We start from the raw sequence: 27,127 nt of genomic DNA on the forward strand, positions 1-27,127 counted from the left end.
TGGCATCTTTCTTGCATTCTTAGGCCTCTTTGCACCTCCACGTGCCTTCAGTGCAATCAGACGAGCTACTCCACAGTAAACACTCCCATCCACTTGATTCTAATCAAACTTCTGATGTGCTCAGGTATTTATGATTGATCACTTGCAAAAAATATTGTGCATTTCATTTTTAATACTGCTGCAGTGAAGCTACATATTTGTTTTTATTTGCGCTGCTGATATCCTTAGTATATCACAGAGACAATATAAATTGCTGTGCTTTGAGTGATTAAGAGATGGCTTTATTACACAACAGTGAATTAAAAACAAACATCTCTAAGCCCTTCTTTAACTAATCAGTGTTGATTACAACTGAAAATATTTGAAAGACAATGAACTCGTCAAGCCAGAAGGGAGTTTGAGGTGTAACACAGAAGATGGTGCATAAAGCAGTGGAAGATAGTTACAGTTAAGCCAGAATCTTGCACAGCAATATTGTGGAAATGCTGAAGTACAAGAGTCTAGACTCACGTAAACATAGGATACTTGTTGACAAAAAGTCAGATTTTTTTTTTTTTTTCTTCGCGGTGTGTTTGGTTTTTTTGTTGTTGTTGGGTTTTTTCTTTTTTTTTCTTTTAATATGTGAACCTCTTCACATTACTTAAGCATAGACAATTAAAATGACAGTTTTCCTCTGAAAAAGTTTAGCTTTGAACTGCTGGAGGCCTGTTATTTCAGAATGTTGGCAAACCTATTTATGTTTTTAATGCCAAAGAAACTGGATTATAGTAAATTAGGACTGTAAAATACTGGTGAGAAAATCTGTTGGCTTGATGGAAGCTTGTTTGCTTTTCAGGTTTGTTCTGGAACAGTACAATGCACTCTCCTGGCTAACCTGTGATCCTGCAACCCAGGACAGACGGTCATGTCTCCCAATTCATTTTGTGGTGCTGAATCAGTTGTATAACTTTATCATGAATATGCTGTGATCTTCACCTGAATTTTGCAAGACAAAAATGAGGAAAAGGGATATTTCACTGCAGGACTAAGTTATAATTCTTCTCAGTGCAAGTTGTTTGTGATGGGGTATGAATCTTGTTACTTCCAGCAAATATTGTTTTGACTTGTGAGAGGGGCACCTATCGCCCTACTGTCTTTGAGTCATTGACTATGGGGGACGCTTTAGAACGATGATCAGAAAGTGTATTATAACATTTTTAGTAGCAAAATTAACCATTTTTCCCCAGCCACAGTATTTGTGAAGAGTAATGAGCCATAGTACCCGGTCATGGTTAATGAATATTAAAAGCATGGAGATGAGAAGAAACATGAGGAACAATAAGTTTCAACCTATGGCTTCAGAACATCAAGATGTTCTTGTATTGGATTATAGTATCTAGTATTCAAAAATGCCTGCATCTCTTATTTATTGTAAGTTTTTAAATGTATAAATTGTCTTATATTTCTTAACCTCTTTTATAAAAATTTTCCTAGAAGGTTTATACTGCCTTCTTGCTTTAAAGCAATTGGTCTAAAATATATGTAATCGTCTTAATTAAAAGTTGCAGTAGGTTGCTTTTAGAGTATTATTTTTTTGTAAGGGGTGGGTGGGGACAGTAAATTTGTATTGTCTTGATGTACAGTTTAATGGGGATAGAGGGGTTAATGTCCATACCATTGTGTGTGGGGGATTTACAGCTAAGCTGTAGTTGCAGAGTACATGTACAGTAATGAAGTTCACTGTGTTTATATAAATTGAAAAGGTACCGGGTCTTACAGCATTTTATATCACACCTTTACAGAGTAACAATGGCAATATATAAGTGATATTGTAGGTGGTTTAACTTGTAGTGAGAATAAAATGAATAAACTCTTCAACTGAAGTTTGTGTTATGGTTCAGGGCTGTGGCTAGATTCTCAGATCTATTTCCAGTATACAAGTTTTAATACTACAAGAATATCTATTGTGCATTGTTGTTTACCTAGATATTCTTGGCACTGTGGTGACTGCATTATTTTCTTCCACATTTGCGATAAAACATGAATCTGAGGCGGAACACACAGAAAACTCTGATCTTATCCAAAGTCTCTTGTAAGGCTGAAATTTAGCCCAGCTCTAGCCATTTTACAAATGCAAAAATAGTCAATCTTGACTTTAAGATTGGTGTGTGTTTAACTAAAATGTGGTGTATATAGATTCTCAGTGAATTCTGGTATTCAGATTTTATTCCACTAGTAAAAAAACAGCACGAAACCCTGAACATTTTCTTTTTTCATGTATTTTTGGCACTGTGGTGAAGGTCCCAAGTATCAGTGTATGGCCTTCCCCATATCCCTTTTTCAGGCTCTGGCTGGGGCATGTGCCAAGGAGGCTTAGCCCTCCCTAAGGAAGGGACTGACAAATCACAAGGCTTTCGTAATCGTCTCCCTCTATCTACAGTCACCATTTTTTCTTAGTAGTTTCCTTCCTTTATCCTAGCACATGCCAAATGTCTGATGATGCTCTAAAATAGCCCCTAGGGGTGCTGAAGAGCAACTGCATATGCTTTTTTCTGGGTTCCTCATCTGACTGCCAGATTAAAAACTTAACTCCTGCAGTGCTCACATGAGCCTGTTGTGATAACCCATGTCCTGGGTCTTAATACTGTCCGTCTCACTGTTTTAAACCTTTAAAGGAGCAAGTTTTAAGATCCATTTGTGCACCCGCTCTTAATCCTCTACAAGGAAGAATTAGCTTGCATTTACAAAACTTACTGTGTTAATGAAAATCATGTCTTGTAAATGCAAAATACCTGCCTGAGATAATTTTTCATATAGACAGTCTCCTTGAATCATGTATATACAATATTAGCAACTTTTTTTTGGTTTTGTATAAAGAAGCTGTACAATTGGTGATGAAAATTTTCAGTCATTTCTTCAAAATAACATAAGTGCAATCAGAAGTTAGCATATTTTGATAAATAGAGTTAAAAACTGGGTCTGCCCATTACTTTGTCTTGATAACGGTAATGCACTGCAGATTAAACAGCACATTATTGTTTTACAGAAGGTTTTTTCTCATTTGGCTGAGATTTTTTTGAAGTGGAAAAGTGCTCCTAAAACTGGAATTTTCAAAGCATATGTCCTATCTTTTTTGTTTTGTTTTGGTTTTTTTTTAAGCTTTTTTGCTAAGTGGTCATTTTTAACCCTGGCTCAGCTAGCCAAGTTCCAGGGGCTGGGTTTTGGTGTGGCTTTCTTTGTGTTAAATCTGACTTGTATGCGTAAAGGTAAGTGAATCGGCTGCCTGAATGTTGGTGTAACTATTCTGTTACCTGGACCACAGCCTTCCCTGTGAAACTGTCCAACTGTGAAAGCTGCCACTTTCCCACTCCCTCCCCAAATGCAGTTAAAGTAAATTATAATACTGTAACCACTAGAAAGGATTAGGAAGGCCATTTCTGGAGCGATGGTCACAGCCGGCAACGTACATATCAAACTTGCCAGCACCATGGAGCCAACTACTACATTGGGCATACTTTCTTGTTAGCTACTTTCATTTAACTATTTTAAGTGCACATAATAGGTGGTTTATAAATGAAATTGTCACAATCCAGTACCTTGGGTTCTTTAGCAAGTACAAGCTTAAATATTTGAAAATTTCAGCTATAGCTTTTCAAAATGGTCTTGCAAGAAAATACTCTTCCTGGCAGTGCTCTGTTTAGTAGCTGTGGAGGTTTACCTCCTCTTGAGTATCCAATGAAAGAAGAATCTGAGATCCTTCCATTCTGATTAAAAATACGTATTTTAACATAGCCACTGCTGTATTTAAGCCATTTAGTCACCTTTGACTCGCTACTGTTGGAATCAGATTTCTGAAAACCCTGTTGCTAGACCAGCAGGCCACCAGTTGTACTTGCAAACAACCCTTACACTTTCAAGTAGCTGTAACACTTAGATCTTTCTAACGTTTCCTGAAATAATTAAATGAATTTATATTTAAATCCTCAGCTATGTTCTTACTTAGCTGTCAGTTATGGCGCAGATTATTGTATTTCTATATTTACCTCTGATGGTAATTTTAACTTCATGTGTTGCTATGAAGACTTGCAGATGTCTTTAATCAAGCACTATTTGTTAATACTGTAATATCAAAATATTATGTTGCATTATTTTAAAGCTTTCAAAAATAGGAGTAAAATGTTTTAAAAAATGCTATTGCACCATATAATTTGCTGCACAACAGTATGGCACAGCATATCAGTCTGTTTTGATAGTAATGCTGCATAAACAATGTTTTGATCTGGGTTTCTTTTGAGAATTCATTGACTAGGTGACATTGTATGACATTACTATCTCCACAACCTCCAGCTGGGAAGGTTTTGGTTTTGTTTTTAGTAAAGGACCCAGGACTATGCTTCATACTTAAAAGGTTTTTGGTTGTTGTTTTTTTATTTTTTTTTTTTAATTACTGTTTGTGGGTGTACTTTTTTTATTTTCAGTGGAGTAAAGCTTAATTTACAGTAAAACTGGATTTGGGACCTACCACAATCCTCAGGGTCACTTTTTCAGGACGTTACTAATCTAGCTTTAGGTTTTTCCGAGTCAACTGGACGTGAGGACCTGGCCGAGTGCTTGGGTCGGGACGACACACACGCAGCCTGCGGCCTCGTTGCTGGACATGTCACCTTCCCCGCCCCTCCCGGCACGGCTGGCTCACTCCGAGGGAGCTGTTCGACCTTCTCACACAGCCGCCACACGCCATGGGCCAAGTCGTCGTATTTATCATGACAAAAAAAAAAAAAAAAAAAAAAAGGAGAAAAAAAAACCGCGATTAAGGAACAAACACTATTGCTGCCGAATGCCATAAACACTGAGTTGTACAAATTGTGATTGAGGAAATGAAAAAGGTTTATACTTTTTAAAAAAATTTCAAATGGAATAAATTATTCATGAAGCCTTGATTGTGGTGTCTCCTTATTTGCGGCGGGGGCGGGGCCGCGGCCTGCCGGCTCCCCTCAGCCTTTCCCGCCGGCCGCGCCGCGCGGGGATGACCTCACTTCCCGCCGTGACGCGCTCGGCCCGCGCCGGAAGAGGACGGCGACGGTCGGCGGCGCGGGGCGGGGGGAGCCGGGGCCGCCATGGCGGAATGCTCCGGCCTCCAGTTCGTCAGCCCTTACGCCTTCGAGGCGATGCAGAAGGTGGACGTGGTGCGCCTGGCCGCGCTCAGCGACCCCGAGCTGCGGCTGCTGCTGCCCTGCCTGGTGCGCATGGCCCTCTGCGCCCCCGCCGACCAGAGCCAGAGCTGGGCGCAGGACAAGAAGCTCATCCTGCGGCTCCTCTCAGGCGTGGAGGCCGTCAACTCCATCGTGGCTTTGCTGTCCGTGGACTTCCACGCCCTGGAGCAGGACGCCAGCAAAGAGCAGCAGCTGCGGTAAGGCGGAGAAGGGCGTTTTCTGCGGTGAAAGCCGCTGCGGGGCTTTTCGGGCTGTTCTGTTTGTTGCTGCTGTCGGAGCGCCGGGCTGACCCCGCCGTTCCCGTTCACGTCCTTTGGTAGTCTCTTAGGAAAACCCCGAGTTTTGGCGGAGCAACGGACAGGGAGCGGGGTTTCGGTGTCCGTCTCGGGCATCTTTTCCTCCCCGGTGGCTGGCGGAGCTGCCCGGTCTGCGAGGGGGGAGGAAGGCGGCTGGGACGCCTTTGTGAGGCGAAGAGACGGACCAGGCGGGTGCACTTTCTCGGCTGTTGTTGTCCGTGCTAACGGGGAATAGCGGGCCCTTGAAACGTTGACAGTCTACTGAATTAGATTTCGCGACGTACTACAGTTACAACAGTCTTTTCCGGTTATTGGCAGGATAGAAGAAACTCCTGCCGGATTGCCGTTTTCCGTTAACCAATAAAATGTCTGTGTTTGCAGAAACATTTAATAGTTGTTGCTTTTAATTGTCTGTTAGGCACAAGCTAGGAGGAGGTAGTGGAGAAAGCATCTTGGTGTCGCAGCTTCAGCATGGGCTGACGCTGGAATTTGAACACAGCGATTCACCTCGTCGGCTTCGTCTCGTACTTAGCGAATTACTGGCAATTATGAATAAGGTAAAGTTCTCCGTATCTGGATGCTTGCAAATTTTATGTCAGTGAAAACACACTCTGGATGGGTCGATACGCTCTCTGCTTCTGTTTCTGGTGCTATTGTTTGTGAGTACTCTTCTCCAATTCTTACCTGCTTCACCAAGACTTAAAGTCGTAGTCTGATTGATTGATTGATTGAACAGTGGCTTGTGATTAAATTCCTTACGAACCAGCTTCCCCGAGGAAGGCTTTCTTCCTCACAACATGAGGGTGATCTTTTCTAACATGACATGGATTCTGTATATTCTGTAATATGCTGGTTGTACTCAAACATAATGTGATTTTATGATGCGTCAGTGCAGAAATCATATTTGAAAACAAAATTATGACTTTTCTCCATCTACTTCTTTACTCCTATTGCAGTATAATATTAGCCACCCTATTTCTCTTACCCCCCACTCCTGCCTGCCCCCTAGCATTTTATTTTCCTTCTGTAAACTTACAGTGTTTTTAGAATTGTCAGTTAGCTATTTCTGTTTTTTTCTGGAAAGAAGCAATGATACCAGCTGTATCGAACTATTTCCATTAGTAAATATTTCTTAGTCTAAACACTTCCCTTGCCTGCTCTGTGTTTATAGCTGTACATTTTTGACAATTTTTAATGTATTCAATCTGCTGAATTGAAAGCCACAAAAGAATGATTAGACAAATTGCTTCATAATACCTGTTCAGTGATGATGAATAATGTCTTGTAGGTGTCAGAATCAAACGGTGAGTTTTTTCTCAAATCTTCAGAGCTCTTTGAGAGTCCTGTTTATCTGGAAGAGGCAGCAGATGTTCTCTGCATTTTGCAAGCAGGTATAGTATTCTGTGTTTATAGTGTTTTTCTAACCTCTTACAAATATAACAAAATAGCTTTTGGAGCCTGTGACTGATTTAAGGTTAACCAAGGCTGTCTAGCTCTTTGAAAGAGAAATACAGATCATAGATTGATTTTCTGTTCATTGATTTGAGCGTGTTATTTCAATGCATCTTAAAAGCAAGGTTTTACTGGTTTTACAGCGAAACACTGTGACTTTTTAAACCCTCTTTTTATCCAGAGCTCCCATCATTGTTGCCAATAGTTGATGTGGCTGAAGCTCTGTTGCACGTTAAAAATGGAGCCTGGTTCCTCTGCCTTCTGGTGGCCAATGTTCCTGATAGCTTTAATGAGGGTGAGTTACAGTTTCTTGTTCAGCTTACTTTTTCTAAAGGTTCAAAATGATTTCTAGTAATGTAGTTAATTCTGGGCTAAGCCCATGTGTCATAAATATTTGAATGAGAGAATGTTTGGCTTATGAAATATAATTTGAATGCGTTTATACCTAGAGATGCTGATGGGCTCCCGTTCTCATCAGGTTGATTCCCCTTTTCTGCAGCCTACTTGTAGTCTTATAGTGTGTGTGTGTTGCAGTTTTTCATCTGTAGTTCACCGTTATAAAGGCTGACTCGGGCAGTAAATGACTGGGACTACGAACCTGGTCTAGCCTTGCTAATAGTTCACGTCCCTTTGAATAAGCCATATTACGAGGTGAAAAATTTGTATTGACGTCCCTGTTTAGCATCCCATACCTTGCAGTAAGATTTCAGCTTCCAGGGCTGCCAGATGCACAGGTTACATTAGATAGAGTATGAGTAGTAACTGGATGATCTGTAACGACCCTGTAATTTCTCTGAGGAGAAAGACCATTTTCTTGTTCTGCTTATATAGTGTAGATCACGAGTCCTTGCCCGGGCAAGGTTTGTGCAGCCCAGCTAATAAATCTAGTAAGCTGAGCAAAATGCCTTGGCTTTCTCTGTTTACGTTTATGTGGCTTTCTGTTGGAAAGACCAGATTTTCTTACACCTCCTGTTGGGTATTTAGTCTGTAGAGGTTTGATTAAGAATGGTGAACGGCAGGATGAAGAAAGCGTTGGAGGCCGCCGGAGAACAGAAGCACTTCGCCACCTGTGTAAAATGAACCCTTCCCAAGCTCTAAGGGTCCGCGGCATGGTGGTAAGTCTGTCATTAGTCTGTCGCAAGAATCATAATTATGATGCTTATTGGAGCTTTAAAAACAACGAAAATGATTGAGCCTGAGCATTTTATCTAGGTGGAAGAGTGTCATCTACCAGGTCTTGGTGTGGCTTTGACCTTGGATCACACCAAAAATGAATCTCCAGATGATGGAGTGAGTGACCTGGTGTGTTTTGTGAGTGGTTTGCTACTTGGAACAAATGCAAAGGTTCGAACTTGGTTTGGAACTTTTATCCGAAATGGCCAACAGGTATGAAAATCTTTGAGTATTCTGCTTTTAAAAAATATTCTTACAGCTTGCTGTAACTCTTCTGGATGTGGGCACCCATAGTTGTCTGAATGCATACAAATCATGTTGCATGCCTTGGAGCATCCGTTACAAAGCAGCCTCCTCCTGTTGGACCATCAGGTCTATAAATAGTGTCCCTGAAGGCAGCTATTTGGTTGTTCCTCTGAGAGATTTTTAGGCATGGAAATCAGGGAATCGTAAGCTCATAATGTTTCCCTGAGAAATATGTTCATCCTCAGTGTTCACAGTAGGAGGTTGCATCTTGACTTGCTTAGTGAGTTGAATTAGTTAAAGCTTGTGTTTTGATGTAATGAGCTGTTGTAATAGGATCACGTGTTGCCTATTGCCCTGGTACTGAAACTTGTGTATTTTAAAAAAAAATTCCTCTCCCTACCCCCCTTCTTTTTTTTTTTTTTTCCTTAACTTTATCATTATGGAAGCTCTTAGGTAATACATTGTTTGACGGGATGAATTTTACATTGTTGTTCTCATCTTTTAACCTCTTACACAGAGAAAAAGAGATAATATCAGTTCTGTGCTTTGGCAAATGAGGAGGCAGCTGCTCCTGGAGCTCATGGGAATCCTTCCCACGGTTCGCAGCACACACATTGTTGAAGAAGCAGATGTTGATATGGAGCCAAATGTGTCTGTGTATTCAGGACTGAAGGAAGAGCATGTCGTGAAAGCCAGCGCATTGTTACGTCTCTATTGCGCTTTGATGGGAATCGCTGGGCTGAAGTAATGAATGTTTTAATGCTCTGTGTTTTTTATTCACTGTCTGTCCATTTAAACAGAGGTTGAGAGCTTTGGGCACTTTTAACGTGAGCTGTCTCTTAATGCCATTGTGTCCTTGAAACAGTCTTGGCAGGACTCGCCAATTTTAGTACTAAGGGCGGCCCTTCTCACGTGCTGAGGGCTGGAGTTGCCAGTTGATGGAAGTTTCTTTATAGTGCAGAGAACAAATATTAGGTAATGGTAGAGTCTGTGGAGACATGTATGGTTTTTATTTTCCAGTAGTATTCTCAACAGAAAAGTTTTTTTCATTCTAATGGTGAAGATCCATTTATCAACTTTGCTGATTTTTTAAATCCGAAATCATGCAAGAAACGTGGTGCTCTTGTTAATGCTGCTAAGTCCGTTCTACTGGCTTGTTAAAAGAAGTCTAAGCCTATGTGGTTGGAGAACTGTGTAGAAGAGAAAGCAGCTGAAAACTCTAGCAACATACACTACGTGAATTTAGAATTTCTATTCCTCTGCTTTTACTTTTTAGAGAGTGCTAATGAGCATCTTCATGCATTGTTAGTTTTAATTTAGGTATTTTGTACCAATAGGCAAGATTATATCATGAGGAAGTTTTCTCACTGTTATTGTCTCTTTACAGAGATTTTTATGTCTTTAAGTTCAGAGATAATTGCCAGTTAATCTTGATGCTCATTTATTGATGGCAACTTGATAAACAGATTAAGTAACAGAGAAAATTTAATTTTTAACCATTGTGATGAGATTGGAAATATCTTCCCTTTTAATTTAGCAGTGAGGGTTTTGTTCTTTTTCTGTCCTATTCAGGCCAACTGACGAAGAAGCTGAGCAGCTACTGCAGCTGATGACCAGCCGGCCTCCCGCGACTCCAGCTGGTGTTCGTTTTGTATCTCTTTCCTTTTGTATGCTTCTGGCCTTCTCCACTCTCGTCAGGTACCTCTCAATAAAGGAGGAGCTTTGTAAAGATGTTACTCTTTCAGCACTGTTAAGGCAATGACCTCCCCAGAGCTGCACAGCTTTTCTCTCCCAGTTCTTTGTACAAATCTCCATATGTTGGTTGAAGGGATTTGTCTCACACTATGGTGAGCAAATTGATATTCCACTCTGCTCTGCCTCTTGTTTATAGCAAATCTTTTGAGAGGAGAACATTGGCATTAGCTTAGTTTGGCATGGGTTTTGAAGGCTAAAGTAGGCCTTACTAGTTCACTTTTCCATTGAACAAGTTTATGGCTAAATTCTTCAGAGACCCTGTTCAAAAGAGTAGCAATATAGGTATTTAATGGATGTAGCTTTCTGCTCTCTGCATTCAAGACAGGAAATTGTCTGACAATTGGACTGAAGGTTGTGCTAAATATCAGTGCTTATCAGCTGCTTGATGCTAAAGTGAAAGTGATAAAAAGTCTTCTGGTGTAAGATTCCTCAAATACTGGCTTTTCTGCTAGTAATTGTTAGTAAAATTAGGGGTAGTTCCTGGGAAAAGGATCTTTTATGGATTTTTTTTTTTTTTTTTTTTTGTGCAGCACCCCGGAACAGGAGCAACTCATGGTAATGTGGCTTAGTTGGATGATAAAGGAAGAAGCTTACTTTGAAAGGTGAGAGCAAGCTTCTTTTGTATTTAATGATATCAGTAATCTCACATTTACTTAAGTCCTATTGGAAATTAACTCTTACTCTTTGTTATTATTAGCATTTCTGGTGTGTCTGCTTCTTTTGGAGAGATGCTTCTCTTGGTAGCCATGTATTTCCATAGTAATCAGCTCAGTGCTATCATTGATTTGGTCTGCTCCACACTGGGAATGAAGGTAAATCCTAAACCGTTTCTAGCACATATATTTTTCTGTTAAAATTAACTTTTTACTGTGTATTTATACTCTTGTATTTACTTTAGTTTTGATATAAAGAACTTTGGTTTTGCTAATATACTTAAAGCAAATGTAAAGTAAAAAAAATGGGTAACTAAATCAGTTCCTCTAGAAAAACTTTAAACTATGCATACCTCTTGATACAGAGGAATGTTATGATAGAAGTATCTTCAGAAAGTGCTGACTTGTTGAAATCATTACTTGCAAGAAGTGAACTTTTTTAGAAGACTAATTGAAGTAGTGTCCAAACTGAACTGCAAACAGCTATTTTAAATAGTTCCAAGAAATACCTATATATGTAATAATTAATTTGTGAAAATTACCAAGCTAGACTTGCCTTCAATTTACTATCGTGAAACAGTGTCTCATCAAATGTAAAAGCTAGGTAGGTAGTTTTTAGGATAAGGAAGACGTGGAGTGATGAACTTGTGGCAGTTGGAAATAATTTTGGTTTACATTTGAAGTATAGGTGTGAATATTTTCCTGGTATCCCAATGAAGACAAGTTTAAAAAGGTTTAAAGTTAACAGTTTATAAGTTAAATTTGCAGTATTTTTTAATAAGAAAGCTAGAACTTAAAATTACGGTTCTTTGTTTCAGATTGTTATTAAACCCAGCTCACTCAGCAGAATGAAGACAATCTTCACACAGGAGATTTTCACTGAACAGGTATTTTAAGCCTGGGTCTTTTTCTTTTTCTTTCTTTGTTTCTTTCTTTTTTTCTTTCTTCTGTAATTGCTTCAGTTTGACCTACAAGAAGAATCCAGGCCCTGCTGGTGCTGAAGACCCTTGGCTCTTTCTTTTTGTACTCTGACCTGATTATGCTTTTTGAACAATTGGCTTTTTTAAATAATGGGGAAGCAAAGGAGAAAAATTGTCCACTATGACATTTGTTGCAGTAGCAGGAAATCATTCACAAATGTAGTATGCGTGCTTCAGTTTTACACATACCGTATTAAACTACATAAAAATGTTCTTCAGCTTTCAAACAACCAGAAATAAGTAAATGTCAGAAAGAATGTAGCTGTGCGACTTTGACACCTTGTGCTTATATGTTGTGGTAAGTTGAATATTTGCAGTATTTTTCTTGTTAATTATAACTTTCCTTTAGGTTGTTACAGCACATGCAGTTCGCGTGCCTGTTACAGGCAATCTCAGTGCCAACATTACTGGGTTTTTACCTATTCACTGCATTTACCAGCTTTTAAAAAGTCGATCATTCACCAAGCACAAAGTATCCATTAAGGTATGGCCTTAATTTTATTTCTGTTCATAATTTTGAATGCTGACTAGGTTTTGCAGGCTGCTTTTTTTGGTGGAATTATAGGAACAGAATTCTTGATGAATCTTACAGCCTATTACCATGTGATTTAAGAAGGAACTGTGTATTAAGTTAGGATACCCAGTTTTAGCTCTGTAATCCAGAGACCACAACTTAGTGAAGTTAAAAATAATGAAGTTATCTCTCTTCCCCCTGTCTATGCTTAATAAAATCATAGTCAGAATGGTATTTCCAGCCAGAAGTAGTTTTATTGGTGGGTCTGCACAGAGCAGGGTCCAGGATACACAGTTTATGACCAGACCCAACTCAGAACTGGTATTACACTTTCCAAAGTTAAAGCCAGTTACATTTTTTTGTAACTAGTTAAAAGGGGATGTATTTGCAGCCAAAAAAAAAAATATGCCCTCCAGCTTTGAAACTGAACATGTAATGGCATGTTTTTTTCTAGGACTGGATCTATCGGCAGCTCTGTGAAACCACCACTCCTCTCCATCCTCAGTTGCTTCCTCTTATTGATGTCTACATTAACTCTATTCTTACTCCTGCGTCTAAATCCAACCCAGAGGCCACAAATCAGCCTGTCACAGAACAGGAGATACTGAATGTTTTTCAAGGACTCTCTGGGGTAAATGGTTTGTTTGCCTCTTTCGTGTACTTTAATATGAACATGCAGTTCAGTATTTTGTATATATGCTTGATGCAGATCCTGTAAGTTGCCTCACTTTTTGTCTTTAATGCCTGTATAGTAAACTGCCTCCTACTACAGTGATGGTCAAGTGTTTTGAAGTGAATCTTGTTAGTGCTACTCAGCTTTTTAGGAGGATTGCTATTTGTCCCTGTTTTGCCCTTTTCCTTGGGAACTCACCAGCTCATGCTGTTAAAAATGCAAAGAAAAGCACTTCAGGGATTGAGAAGTGTGGGTCTTTATGTAGGATTTGTATATTTTTTGTAGCAACTCGATCTTGTTAGCTAAAAATACTATTTAACTGAAGCACTGCAGCTGTTTTTGAAAGAAGTGTTTTCATTTTGATAGAATTATGAGAATGGTCACTTGGGACACATGTAGAATGAGTGGCAAGCATTGACTTGCGTTGGAATCCTGGGATTACTCCTTATTACCGTCCCAAGTTATCAAAAATACATTTTATGTTTGAAGGTCATTTAAAAAAAAAAAACAGGAAAAAAAAGTTCCCTGCAACTTTCAGCTTGAACCTCATATGGCTTGATATTTTTGTAGAAGGCTTACTGCCTTATCTTTCTTCATATTTGCAGGTAAATCCAAATTTTTGTTCTCAAGAATCAGGAATGCAACATGACCTTTGTATGTGGTTTTATGTACAGGGAGAAAATACTCGTCTTACTCAACGATACAGCATCACAACACAATTGCTTGTCCTCTACTATGTCCTGTCGTACGAAGAAGCGCTTCTGGCAAACACAAAGATACTAGGTATATGTGAGTGCACCAGTGGAAAACAGATTAACTGAAAATTAGATGCAAAGAGAGGAATTCTTACAGTAACCAAAATTCATGTTGCTGTCAGATTGAAGCACAGCATAAAAAGTTTAGATTCTTGTAATAAATACAGCATTGCTGTAGAAATTCAGGAGATAAAGTTTCTGCTAAAACTCTGTAGCTGAGTAACTTGTTTTCCAGATTAAAAAAGGTCCAAGCTGGCCAAAAAGTTACCAGACATGTTTGTGACCAACAAATTATAAAAAGACATATAAATGTTTATTATTCTAATAAATACAGCAACAGTTAAGAGACTTCTTAATTACTTAAGATCTTTGTTTATTCATGTGTTATCAAACTTCTGCACGCATTTCTTTGGGTTGGCAATACTGAATGGTCCGTTTTTACCTTTGAAATTGAGACTTTAAATTGTTTCTAAAAGAATGTTGTGTAGTTTGTTGACAGAGTTTGATTTCAGTGAAAACATAGTATTTACATCTTGTGGGTGTTTTTACCTGCCCTTTTTAGGGTGCAAAACTTCCAGCATTCATTGTTGCTATTCTCTTCATGCTATTCAAGAAAGACTGAAATACTATAAAATCAATTACAGTTCTTCCTGCATTTGTAGCTTCTACCTCACTACAGGGTGTCGTGTGTGCCAACAGTTTGAATTCCATGTACCAACTGATAAATATTTTTGTTAAGAATAAAAAACCTGGAATAAAGAAAGTGCAGATTTGAGCTATCATCTCAAAATCAGCTGGACTTGGTCAAAGATAGTATGGGGATTTTGTGAACAAATCTGAATGCCAGGGAAATCTTTGAATGGAAATGTTCACAGAAATGGTTTCCTGAAGAGCTTAATTTAATACTTTAACAGGAATGAGGTGTGTTATTCAGGATTTTCTTTAGTTTACCTGGATAATACAGAGACAAGTGTTTTACATTTTCTGTATTGATTTAGTTGGGGAAATAATTTTTTCCAACTGTAACTGTTGTACATGTGTTCTTGTCCTGTTTCTTTATAGCTGCCATGCAGAAAAAACCCAAGTCTTACTCTTCAGCTTTAATGGATCAGATTCCAATCAAGTACCTCATCCGGCAGGCACAGGGACTGCAGCAGGAACTGGGAGGTATATCTGTGTGTGGATGTCTAATGTGTGTGAAGAAGGAAGGCTAAGCATGTTTCCAGCTCTGTGGCTATTGTCCGTTTCATAGTGTGCCTTCCTTTCTCTTTCTTTTAAAATCTGTCAGTTAACTAATGAGATTACAGATATGTTTGAAGAGTAATAGTGAAAGTTTGAGGAGGGCAGTTCTTTTTAGAGTAGGTCTTACCTGTGTAGGGTCGGTTTTAGAGTAGGAATTGCCTGAGAATTTTTTATTATTCCAGACTGAGTTGCTGCTATAGGATCCTCCCACCTTCCCAAAAGGTAACTTTTCCTTTCTGTTGGAATTAGAATATCAGGCTATAAACATGCAAGCTCACTGTCCTTCTTGACAGTGATTCAGTTAAGGTCTGTTGTTGAAATGGTAGATGCAAATATGTTCAGGTGAAAGATGCAGCTACTCAGATCTAAGATATATACTTTCTTAATACCCATAAAGGCTTGCATTCTGCACTGTTACGCCTTCTTGCAACTAACTATCCACACCTCTGCATTGTGGAAGACTGGATCTGCGAGGAACAGATTACAGGCACCGATGTCTTGTTGAGGAGGATGCTTCTTACAAACATTGCGAAGAATCACTCTCCCAAACAGCTCCAGGAAGGTAAATAACTTCATTTGAAGTAAGCAGTGTTCTTTCCAAATTGGTTGGAATATAATGGATTTGGAAGTGTGTAGCCATTTAGTTCATTTGATCATACTACATTTGTATAATGAAAATGTTCTGCTGCCAAGTTAGAAAAAAATGTTAGATCCCATTGTCTTTATTTTTTTAGCATTTTCCATGCTGCCTGGAAATCATACCCAGCTGATGCAGATCTTAGAACATTTAACACTTCTCTCAGCTGGTGAATTGATCCCATATGCAGAAGTATTGACATCAAATATGAATCGCTTGCTGAATGCTGGAGTCCCTCGGAGGATTCTTCAGACTGTCAATAAACTTTGGATGGTTCTTAACACTGTGATGCCAAGAAGGTAGGCTCAGAATACTGTTTAGTTTGTTGTTGCAGATAGATGGAACGCCACTTTCTGTTTCAAAAATAATGACACAGTGCCTTTGTCTGGGAAATTGGAGGTTGTGACTTGAATAGAATGTGTTGGAGTTGCATTTCTTTTTGCTTTGTTGAAATTTGTAACCTTTGCATTTAAAAGGACGGTACTTCTTGCTCTCAGGGGAAAGGAAGTCATCAGTTTGCTTAAAATATAGAAGTACGGTTTGTGTACATTGTTTATGATGAATTACTGATGAAACATGAACTCGCTCTGGTAAGAACATGCCTTTTCTGAGGAAGTGGATGCTCAATTGCAGTGAAAACTGTTTGGTTGCTGTAATTCCAGTGAATGTAAGTTAACTTCAAGGGCTGCAAATGAAGTATGGGGTTTTTGTTCCTTGGTAGGCCCAGAAAGATAGAACTCGCTGAGATAAGTGAGTGTCCAGGTGCTTCTGTGATCCCTTTTCTCGTACGGATTATCTGTCAAAAAATCATAAAAATCATCTCATTTTAGGTTGTGGGTGATGACTGTTAACGCTCTGCAGCCTTCAGTAAAAATAGTCCGACAGCAGAAGTACACTCAGAATGATCTGATGATTGATCCTTTGATTGTTCTAAGATGCGATCAGAGAGTTCATAGGTAAGCGTCTCCCTCCTTTAGCTTTTTATGTTCTGTGGTACTTACGTTGATACATAGTGAATGCTAAACATAAAGGTGTCTCATAGAAAACTTCTAAAAGCTTTCAGTACTTCAAAACATATTTTCAAACTAATCATATGAGCTTGTAAATTCCATCTTTTTTGTATTAAGCTTGTTGGTCTGAGGACTGAGCGAGCTGTGCATGCTGATTCAGCATGCCATCCTGTCCAGCTGAGTGTCTTGTTGGACAACCTTACACTCGGTTCTATTTTGGGAACTTTGGGATTTGTACATAGGTCATCCATTTTAGATTTGTGGGTGTGAATTTGTTCTAAATAGACCTTGCAGCGTGCTTAAAATGGCTGCTGCCACATGGTGGTGGTGGTGGTTGAGGTTGTAGCTGTAACATCCTTCCACTGCATGCTGTCTCTTGCCATCCCTTGTGGGCCGGTAGGTATTCCATCTTTTTGGGTAGCAGTTTCTGCCAGTGGGTGCTTGATGGATATGATAAAGGTAGATTTGCTTAATTTCCCAAGAAAGTCTTTTAGTAGTACTTAGAAATTAGTTCCTCTAGATGTCAGTGATGACAGAGGAGGATGTGTAATGCTGCTTTATGGCTCTGATGCAGAAGAGTAAGCTGAGGATTTAAGTAGTGAAAATGATCGTAATTGATAGCAATGGACCAGCTTTTAAGGAGAATATGAAATGATGGAAACAATAGGTCAGAATTTGTAAATTATAACTTTGCTTTTTCATAGTAATGAAGAAAATTGCATCCGTTATTCTAAGATACAGTTAATAATTTTAAATGTACTTTAGCCCCTAGCTTTATTCCTTGTGTATTCTTTTTCATGTTTTCTGTTGGTTGTGGTTTATTTTTCCTCTTTTTTGTTATCCTTTTGTTCATAATAAATGGCTAATAGTCAACTTGATTTGTTCTTTGTGTTCTTTTTTGTATGCATCTCTCCCCCCTTGCCTTTTAGCAATTGAGCCATGAATCCAGTTTTCATTTGAGTTGCTACAACTCTGCTAGACTTCAAGTTTCTGTTGATGACATCTTTAATCCCCAACCCATAGGTGAAATATTTAAAAGTATGTCCCTTCAACTCTGGATGCAAATGGAAAATCCTACATTTCTAAAACTGTTAGGGAGATTTGTAATGCAGTGTGATTTGAAAACTACCATCTTGGTGTTGTAGAAGCAGTTCAGAGCTTGTCTGCCTTATTTTTCCCCATCATTCAGATAAATATTTTCCCTTACTTCACATACAGCCAATACTTTTTGGGTTTCCTTCGTTCATCAGAAATAAGTTTCTTCAACGGTTCCTTGTTTTTGTGTTATGTACGCATACGCTCATGTAGAAGGGATTGTGACCTTTAGTGTTTTGCTGTGTTAGGGAAAAGACCTTTAGTGTGAACCAGACTACAACCCAATGAGCCTTTGAGGAGTGAGTGCTTTTAGTTTGTTCATATTATTACTGTCTTATTGTTCTGCCTACTGAAATGTCTTTATTTTATCATGTCTTCCCATATCAGGAGTCCTCCTCTGATGGATATAACTTTGCACATGTTGAACGGATATCTTCTTGCCTCAAAAGCTTACCTCAATTCTCACCTAAAAGAAACAGCAGAACAGGACATTAGGCCATCCCAAAACAATGCAATGGGTCCAGAGGCCCCAGAAGTTACAAGGGAAGAATTAAAAAATGCATTGCTTGCTGCTCAGGTAAGGGGGAAGAAATGGATATTAAATGATGTGAGGAAAGATAATCATAAAACAGAAATACAGAAACAGGAAATTAAAAAAGAAGACCTTTTCACTTCTTTTTTTACTGACTTCTGTTACTGTGAAAAAGAAAACTGCCTCTGTATTCAGATTGTTAAATTTTTTTGGTTTTCTGTTTTCTAGTCTGAAGCATTGTGTTGGTTAACTGCTTTCATGGTATTCTTTTTTGTTAGTTAGAACAGTAGAGTTCTGCTTACTAGCCTTTTTTGTTTTGTTGCTTGTGTTATCCAGAGGCTCTTTCTGTACTTAGAATTTGGAGCAGTAAAACATGAATAAATGTGACAGACCTATGCATGATCATTTGAACTATGTTATTTAAGAGAAGCAGCCAGCATTGTAAAGTATGAAGAAGCTGAAGAGTGGTTAACTTACTTAGCTTGACATTATGGGAATTCTTGAGTAATCCCATTTCACAGTCTCTTCTTGCCTCTGTATGGAAGAATGTCACATATATGGTCCCTATTAGCGGATGATTTTTGAGTTAATAGGAAGTTTTATTTTTTAATGAGTAGGGTAGTCTCCCCTGAATGCTGTGAATTACCTGGCCATGTACATATTGTGTCTGATCTGGATGCTTTAAGGGACCATTGGATATTTATTTTGAAACAAAACGAGATTCCGTTGAATTCACTCTTTTGATCTATGATTTATGATTATCTGTTGGATTTAAGCTTTTTTTCTTTGAGTCTTGATTCAGATAGTGTTGGGTTTTTCTTAATGCTCTGCAGGATTTGTGATTCTTGAACTGAGTTGGTTTTATTCTCTATAAAAATAATCTCTACCTAGAAATTCTAGCCACCTGACAGTCTTCCATTTCTTAAATTGTCCTTACGTCATATTTGATTTCATCAGGGTTTTTTATGCATGTTCTATTGCTTATTTTCTTCATAGGACAGTGCTGCTGTGCAGATTCTTCTAGAGATCTGCTTACCTACAGAAGAAGAGAAAGCCCAGAGCAGTAATACCCACAGTTTGCTGAAGAGTGTTCATAGTACCACAGGCCCTAAGAGTCCTGAACTAGAAGAAGAAGATAGCTTGCTGTGTAATCTTCGAGAGGTCCAGTGTCTGATCTGCTGTCTTCTGCATCAGATGTATATAGCTGATCCCAACATAGTAAAACTAGTTCATTTCCAGGTCTGCTTTGCACTATTTTAGTTCTTTCATGGTTTCTCTGGTTAAGAAAGAGCCAAATGAAGTGGTTAAAGGATGTTGAATGCTGTTGTTGTGTTCCTCAGAAATTATAATGGCCCACTTTTCTGCCTCCCTTCTCACCAAATTTGTAGTACCTACATTTCCTCCATATTTCAGTGCTTGGACTCTGTCTTGTAGCCGAGAAGGGAACACCTAAACTATGCCTGTTCCTCATCGTTAAACATATGCTTTGTTTGTGCCTCTGCCCCTTTTTATACCAAAATAGTTTGTCCATTCTAGGCCAAGGAAGACTGGCCTAATCATCTTATAATTACTTGTTCCGCATCTTTTGTGGGTTACTTTTTTTCTCGTCATGTTTTTAAATTAGTATGCCCAGTATTCAAAACTGTAATTTGGCTTCAAATGTAAACACCTTATGTTTCTTTTTTGTTAGGGCACAGTTTCTCTCTTTAGAGTGGAAGGAGAAAGGTTGCCCCTGCCAAAGCAGCTGTATATCTTCAAAAAAAGAAGGGGGAAAGATTAGCAAATTCTTTAATATAAGTGCGGTTTTAGTGTGTGTTAAATTGCTCATTGCCAGATGGCAGTCTCTTTAAAAGGAGTTAATTTGCCTTGACCTGGAACCGATTAAGTGACTGAAAAAGTCTTAATGGTGCAGTTGTGAAATAAGCAAGTTGGGGCCTATGGTGAAGTTTGGAACACAGGGGAAAGACACAAAAGGAAAGGGTCACTGCAGCTTGGTTTAGTTTGGAGAGTGGAGGGAGAGTTTCTGTGCAAATAATACATTGAGTATTGAGGATAAAGAACTGATTCAGACCCTGGGTTTGTCACCCAGCCTGCCTCTTGTTGCCTTGGGATACAGGCCTGTTGCTTATGATTCTGAACAAAAGAGATTTACAAATATATTAGTTTTGAAAAAAGCATTAACGCAGATCTGATTTAAAATCTTAATTGAAGCAGAATTTTTAAAACATATTTGACACATTGACTCGTCTGTTTTCTTAATCACACAGGGTTATCCATGTGAACTTCTGGCGCTGACAGTGGCGGGGATTCCATCGATGCATATCTGTCTGGATTTCATACCGGAGCTCATTGCCCAGCCTGAACTTGAAAAACAGGTAGTGTACAGTCATCTAGCTTGAGAATGACTGTAAGTAGTTAACCCTGATGAATTATTGGTTAAGGGGAGAAAATAAAAGGATCACTAAAAAAGTCCTGTTCTAACTTGCCTGAGATATTAAGGTAATATCTGTCGCACTTTTACCTTAAATTAAAGGCCCAGACTTTAACTCCCCTTCAAATCAGGGATTGTGACAACTCCTCTAACGTACCTCTGTACACTTATTCAGGAAATACTCATGAATTTCAGTATTACCTTCAAGAACATGGATGAAAACACTTTTTCAATAATGACTTTCATTCATTCTTTACATTGAGTATAAATCAGTTGGCAAAAGTTTTGCCTACTTAGTTTTTATCTGACACTTTATAGCTACAGGAACTTCTGTGAAGATTTAAATTCTGAAAACCTGTTTTGCAAAGATATTCTGTAGAACATACGAAGCAGCCTTAAGATCAGAATTGTATTCATTGAATGAAACGTTCATTCAAGTTTGACTACTAAGTCTTTTTCCAGGGAATACTACTACTGTTTCTTGAAGCAAGATTGGAACAAGATGATAGGCGTAAATTTCTAAATCAATTTAAATTTCTCCTTTGCCAGTTGTCTTACCAGTTTGTTCCCTGGTCTAACTGCAGGAACAAAGCCTGCTAGAATGACGTGTGGCTTTCCTCCAAGTTATGCTATTTGAATATGAAGAGTGGTAGTTTCTTCTCACTACAAGCTCAGGAAAGGGGGAGTCAAGAATTTGATTTTGAAATGTTTCACCAATATTTTTGAAGGTCTTCTCATGATGACTGTGAAAAACAACAGAAAATAGTTGTTTATTATTACTTTCTAAAGCAATATGTAGACCCTGATTTAGTATACTGTGACAAGGGGAGATGACATATTTGGCTAGTTGTAGGTAACTGGAGTTTGGCTAAAGATTCCTCTGTTTTCTGTATCCAGCTAACTTCGTAGTTGCTCTTATGTATCCCTTCTCAACTATTAAGTTACTGCTGATGAGACGACACTCAACTAAAGTTAAAACTCTAACATATTGGACCTTAAACAGCTTTTACAAGGGTTATGTTGTAAATTGTGTGTTGCTTTGTTGCTCATTGTTAATATCAGAACATTGTGTCTGTGGGGGACACTGGTACTTTGATTAATGTTAAATATGTGTGGGGTTTTTTCTTAATGTTAGCAGAAAAAATTCAGAATAGGTATTACTAAGGTTTCTCTAGCTTTAATTTCCTCATTGGTAAAATAGAGAATATTTGTTAATTCATAAATTACGTGAAGAGCTTTGGATAGGAAGTGCAAAGTAATCTGTAACTTTTTTGCTTATTTCTCTTTTGCCTTTCACCTACTTAACAGATATTTGCCATCCAGTTACTTTCATTTTTGTGTATCCAGTATGCACTACCTAAATCTCTCAGTGTGGCTCGTTTAGCTATCAATGTGATGGGAACCCTACTCACAGGTAAGTGCTCTGGCAACCCCTAAATACATTGTTGTGTAAATTAGAATTATTTGTCTTGGTTGAATGCAGTTTATCTAAATGCCACTGTGTTAATTACTATTGTAAAAGTAAGAATAATTCTTGACTGGATTTTTATAATAATTTCTCTTTATTTAACCATTTCCTTTTCCTTGATAGTTTTAACCCAGTCAAAGCGCTATGCTTTTTTTATGCCGACCCTGCCTTGTTTGGTGTCATTCTGTCAAGCCTTTCCTCCTTTGTACGAGGATATTATGTCTCTGCTGATACAAATAGGACAAGTTTGTGCCTCTGATGTCGCTACACAGACAAGAGACTTCGACCCAATTATTACACGTAAGTAAAGTGCCTTGTATTTCAAAAGTAATGTCATGGTCTCAGGGAGAAAATTATGTTAATGTTTAAAAAGTTTGAGCATAGTTGGAATGCAGTATGAAATTTACTGCTGTTGTCTTGTAAATATAGAAGGAATAGGGATAGGTGGCTTTACTGGACTGGAGGAATTTAGAGGCTAAAGGGGCTGAAAGTACCCCTTGTATTAAACTTTGTATTGCCTTCCATTTTATTTCCCTGCTTGTGTCATTTCAAAATGTATCCCTGCGTGCAAGTGTTGTGCATAGAATTTGCCATTGTAGTCTAAGGATGAAAGACTTGAGCAAAGGCCATTGGCTTTCGAGAACACAAGGGCATTTCAACCCCTCAGCTGAGGCGTAATGGCCATATAAATCTTCCTAATCTGTTGGAAATGCAAAGTCAAATGAGCTACCTGAAGCCTTACACATGACATAGCATGGTTGGATAAACGTATAGTGATGGTGTGAACACGGGTTAACTGTTTATCAGTTGATCTTGAGCATGTTTTTGTGTCTTTTTTTGTCTAAAGTCAAATGCTCTGTTCATGTGATACAAGGTTCCCTGATGCTATCTGTGCTAAAATATTTATGTTAAAAGAAGTAAGAGGGAATATAAAAAACCCCAAAGGAGTCAGACATAGGTAGATGAAAAATAAGTGTGGTAGCCTCTCTAGAAATAACCTGTGGAATTAAGCCTGGTGCATGAAACAGTAATAGCTCAGATTTGCAGTTTCATAGCATACATGTTTGTGTTATGGGTGTAATTAACAATTTTAAAAAAATTATTTATTTAGATGTGCTTTGCTTCTTTTACTTAATCTTCTAGGTCTCCAGCAACTGAAGGAGAAACCACTTGAAGTGTCAGGACTTTGTAAAGATTCATCTAACAAAAGCATTTCAAGGGACATTGCAAGCATGGACCCTGACGTCCGGTTATGCCAGTGTGTTGAAAATACTATCATTGAAATAATTAACATGACCGTAAGTGGAGTTTAGAAAGAACGCAAATGAAATTATACTGTAGCTAGTCCCACAGTCTATGGTGCTTAAATTTGGAGAAAGCTGTGAAAGTGCATTGAGGAACACAAGAAGTTTGTATTTTTCATTCATTCAATTCAGTTATGGCTGAAAAGAAAAGAATTCTTTAAAGAGGCTTGTGTTGCTTCCAGTGAACACTTTGGAGGCTGATGGGGTCAGCAGACAATTTCCAGTGAAACCAAGTGTGATTTTTCAGGCTTGCTTGGTTTCTGAAGTGATACAGCAACACACACAAAAGGGTTTTATAACACTCCAGAAAGTGAATACTTAATTTGTTGAGCAAACAGCAAAATGATGGGTAAGAAAAATTTGAGATTGAAGCATTTTGCTTAAGTTAAATGAACTACTGTCCAGAGCCTTGCAGAGCAAGATGAAATAAAATACTCCAAGGAAGACTTGAAAAAGTGATGTAAGTAACTTGCATCATCACATTGAGCACTAAGAAAATGCTTTAACTTTTTTTTAATTTGTGTTTCAAACCATTGGTCAAAGTTCATTTCATGAGATCAGGAACTTCATTTAAAGGATCAGCCAGCCTTCATTAAAAGTTTAAAACTGGTCTAAAAGTTTCTTTTAAAAAAAAGTACCACTATAAAATGAGCTGTATAAATGTGATTTTTAAAGCTTATGTATTTTTAATGCAGCTCAGATGGTTTAGTATTTTTTAACATCACTTGATTTAAAAGAGATGAGAAAGATTTCAAGAAATAAGTGCAAAGGTATCTTAAGTTCTCATCAGGATAAGATTAAAAAAGATAAATTAATGTTGAGAGTGACTGTAATAGAAGCTAAATTTCCCTATAATGAAAGGAATGACAGATTTCAGCCGTACCAAAGTGGTTACGTGCAGCTCGGTGGACAAGAAGGCTGAATCCTTTGTGCTTCGTGCATGAAGTTGGTTGTTCTTTCATATACAAAAGCTCCAGGATTTAGCCTCGACAGATGTGTTCTGTGGCATTGCAGAAGGGTGTGTGTGATGCAATATTTGGGAGTTTCTTGAAGGTTGCACAAGCTCTTATGTGAGGCAGGACACGCTTTTGTGTCAGAGAAAGAAAATTAAGGTTTGGCTGTTGTGCCAGAAGTGACGGTAGTACTTCGAGACACTTGAATTGCTAAACTTGTCAATCCAGCACTTACTCTTTTCCTAAATGACAGCGTCCAGGGTCCTTAAGTAAGTTAAAATATTTTTCAGTTAAAACCAGTTTATATTCCAGAAATTAATGGTCTGATTCTTTAGTGTGGCCTTGGGAAAATCTTGCACAGCTTGTCTCCTGCCCGTGTTGGACAGTGATTTGGGAAGGCTAATAATACTGAATTGCCAAACACACTTGGGTTTGCTTTCCAGGACTACCAGCCTGCTGTAACCAAATGATAACACCATCTGTCTACCAAGTATATTTTTGTCATCTTGATGTAAATTATGTAAATAATCTAAATGTATGTATCCCTCCACCCCCCCGTTCTAAGTGTAATTTTTTTATGCTGTAGTGGTATTTAAATTAAAAAACCCAACAACCTAGTGTATGATTTGGATCCAGTCATAGGTATTCATACTTGTAATTTCAAAGGGAGTTGCCCGTACTGATTTTTAAGTTTGGTACGTGGGGGCCTTCTCCTGCCGGGGCTTTCCTCCGTGGCAGTATTGAAAAGCCACTGGCTTTACTAAAAACGATCACTCATTCCCAACACAGTGTTTTCAGCGCACTATGCTTAGAACAAGGTAAGTAAACAAAGTATTAAAAGTATTTTGCTACGCAATTCCCCCACGGTAAACGCGTGGTTGCCCAGCAACGAGTGCAACCCGGAAGCCAGCAAGTCCCTCCCTGATTGGTTCTAATAGCGCAAGAGGTGGGAGGCGGGGGCGGCTCAGTCTGCCATTTCGCGATTGGTGGCTCGGCGCCCTTTCCTGTCAGCTGATTGGCGCCGGGGCGGAGGCGGGAAGGACGGACGCCGGAGAGGCCGCGGTCGCCTCCCGCGGAGCGCGGCTGTGAGGGGACCGGGTTCGCGCGGGGAAGGAGGGAGGGAAGTGGCTTTCTGGGGGTCTCTGCCTCTTAAAGGAGATGAAGGAAGAGCCCGGGTACCTCTCTACAGGCTAGGGCGGGGCGACACGCACAGGAGAATGACAGCAGGTTCCTCAGGCCCTGCCCTCGGCCGCAGAGAGGCGGAAAAACTCTCCCCGGGTCTGGAGCTAGAGGAGGGCCGAGGTGGCGTCGGGGTGTCCCTGGGGAGCGGCCCCGGTCCTCCCAGAGGCGGAGCGGAGCAGACCGGGGCGAAGGGTGTCCCTCCCCGTTCCCGGTGTCCCGCACCGTTGCCGCCTCCTGCCCGCGTTCACGTTGAATCCTTCCCGCTGCCCCGACGGGGGCTTGCTTTTTTCTTGGGCAAAGCGCAATTCGAAGTTGTGCTCGTTTAAGGGAACCCCCGCCCCGCGTGTGTTAGGGAAAAGCCTTCAAGGGGTGCGGTTACATTTTTGGAAGGGGGAGTGGGACGTAAACTCATGTTAGCGTTCTCTTTTCGCTAGGATTTCTTTTTCCTGTTGAGAAAGTTGATGATGAAGCTGAATCATGCCATACATTTGTGGTTTTTTGATGTATACGTTTACTCGTTAAAAGGCAGATGAGGACACAGGTTAGTGAGTTAATTTATCATAGGGAATCTGCCAATTTAAAATTGCTCTTTTATTTTGTAGATTCTGAAAACCTGTAAGAAAAAATTTCTGTCACTTAAAAATGTCCTTTTTTTTAAGCCACCTATGCCTCTTCAGTATTTTTAATTCAATAACTTCAACATTTTAGCATGATATGGAAACTGACTTTCTCTTATTATGCAGAGTGAGAGAAATGCAAGATAATACAGAACAGTAAAGCGAATGACACCTCCTTTTTCCCTGAATAATTACTGTATTACTAGTGGAAGAAAAATGTTAGTTTAAAACATCTCCTTTCTAAGGTCAGTGTCCAGTTTTATTTTCTCATTGTCATAAAATGAACAGTATAAGGTACTGTTGTCTACTGTATCTTTGTAGTTTGCAATGTCTTGGAGTTCAAGCTAACGGACCTGCAGAATTGAAAAACTGGCTATTTTTAGTTATTAACATCATAACATACTTTTCCCCAAGGATTTGGTTTCTTATCGCAACAATATTCAGTCTGAGAAATAGAATCTGAAATGATGTGCGTAGTTCATTCATACTTTTATTTAAATTGCTTAAATTGCTGGTGCTGCTCATGGCAACTTGCTCTCATTTGTAACAAGGACTGAGTCTGAACTGATGGTGTGTAATATAAATTCTTACATGCCAGTTCTGGTAATATCCCGAACCACTTAGCCCCCTTATCAGGTTAGCACTTTCTGCTTGTTTTTGTTTGGTGCCATATGTTGTTTCAGGCTTTGCCTGGTTGTTAGTGTTGACTTGTTAATACTGTTTTTTTATTGCAGTTATAAACCTGAAGTAAACGGGAGGAAGAAGTGGCAATGTCTTCTGATGTGTCAGAATATACTATTGGGGGAGTGAAGATTATATTCCCTTGCAAGGCTTATCCTTCACAACTTGCTATGATGAATGCTGTAAGTAGAATTTGTGTTAACATTTGCTAAACTAATAGCTTATGTTTTCAGAGCCTCCAATATCTTGAGAATTTCAATTGTAACTTAACTTACTGTTCTCAGTG

At 39.0% G+C, this 27,127-nt stretch overlaps 3 protein-coding genes across 8 annotated transcripts in view; all 3 read left to right on the plus strand.

Annotated features, from left to right (window-relative positions):
- The window catches only part of MED13 (mediator complex subunit 13), a 59,864-nt gene extending 54,947 nt beyond the window's left edge, over positions 1 to 4,917 (plus strand). For all 3 annotated transcript variants that reach the window (XM_075032941.1, XM_075032942.1, XM_075032943.1), the window contains 2 exons: positions 24 to 124; positions 836 to 4,917. In XM_075032941.1, coding sequence (XP_074889042.1) covers positions 24 to 124; positions 836 to 968 — 234 coding nt within the window. In that variant the 3' untranslated portion in view covers positions 969 to 4,917. The remainder of the gene's footprint in view (positions 1 to 23; positions 125 to 835) is intronic.
- Positions 4,918 to 5,037: 120 nt separating this feature from the next.
- Positions 5,038 to 24,979, plus strand: INTS2 (integrator complex subunit 2). Of its 2 annotated transcripts, none has more exons than XM_075032947.1 (24): positions 5,038 to 5,389; positions 5,907 to 6,045; positions 6,777 to 6,879; positions 7,122 to 7,235; positions 7,925 to 8,055; positions 8,153 to 8,326; positions 8,877 to 9,103; positions 9,932 to 10,057; positions 10,645 to 10,716; positions 10,812 to 10,926; positions 11,586 to 11,654; positions 12,097 to 12,231; positions 12,716 to 12,892; positions 13,540 to 13,723; positions 14,752 to 14,856; positions 15,329 to 15,493; positions 15,666 to 15,867; positions 16,399 to 16,524; positions 18,061 to 18,250; positions 19,202 to 19,444; positions 20,473 to 20,580; positions 21,945 to 22,050; positions 22,228 to 22,404; positions 23,248 to 24,979. In XM_075032947.1, exons 1-24 carry the CDS (start codon positions 5,097 to 5,099, stop codon positions 23,415 to 23,417), a joined length of 3,651 nt encoding a protein of 1,216 aa, XP_074889048.1. In that variant the 5' UTR covers positions 5,038 to 5,096; the 3' UTR covers positions 23,418 to 24,979. The 2 variants fall into 2 exon arrangements, with proteins under 2 accessions (XP_074889048.1, XP_074889049.1); XM_075032948.1 differs by having other exon boundaries at positions 13,609 to 13,717.
- A 208-nt stretch (positions 24,980 to 25,187) lies between these two features.
- BRIP1 (BRCA1 interacting DNA helicase 1) overlaps positions 25,188 to 27,127 on the plus strand; it is a 105,002-nt gene continuing 103,062 nt past the window's right edge. Inside the window, exons 1-4 of one of the 3 annotated variants that reach the window (XM_075032946.1) lie at positions 25,188 to 25,459; positions 25,978 to 26,084; positions 26,287 to 26,405; positions 26,895 to 27,023. In XM_075032946.1, the coding sequence (XP_074889047.1) occupies positions 26,931 to 27,023 (93 nt within the window). In that variant the 5' untranslated portion in view covers positions 25,188 to 25,459; positions 25,978 to 26,084; positions 26,287 to 26,405; positions 26,895 to 26,930. The remainder of the gene's footprint in view (positions 25,460 to 25,977; positions 26,085 to 26,286; positions 26,406 to 26,894; positions 27,024 to 27,127) is intronic. The other 2 variants (XM_075032944.1, XM_075032945.1) reach the window with 2 other exon arrangements.

Source organism: Buteo buteo, chromosome 7 (assembly GCF_964188355.1).
Source record: "Buteo buteo chromosome 7, bButBut1.hap1.1, whole genome shotgun sequence".
Classification (NCBI taxonomy): Eukaryota; Metazoa; Chordata; class Aves; order Accipitriformes; family Accipitridae; genus Buteo; species Buteo buteo.

Excerpts from the sequence above, each read along its gene's own strand:
- INTS2 (XM_075032947.1), top strand. The coding sequence starts at position 5,097 with ATGGCGGAATGCTCCGGCCTCCAGTTCGTCAGCCCTTACGCCTTCGAG. Across the intron at positions 9,104-9,931 it reads ATGGGAATCGCTGGGCTGAA|GCCAACTGACGAAGAAGCTG; the intron begins GTAATGAATGTT and ends TGTCCTATTCAG. Across the intron at positions 18,251-19,201 it reads ATGCATTGCTTGCTGCTCAG|GACAGTGCTGCTGTGCAGAT; the intron begins GTAAGGGGGAAG and ends TTTTCTTCATAG.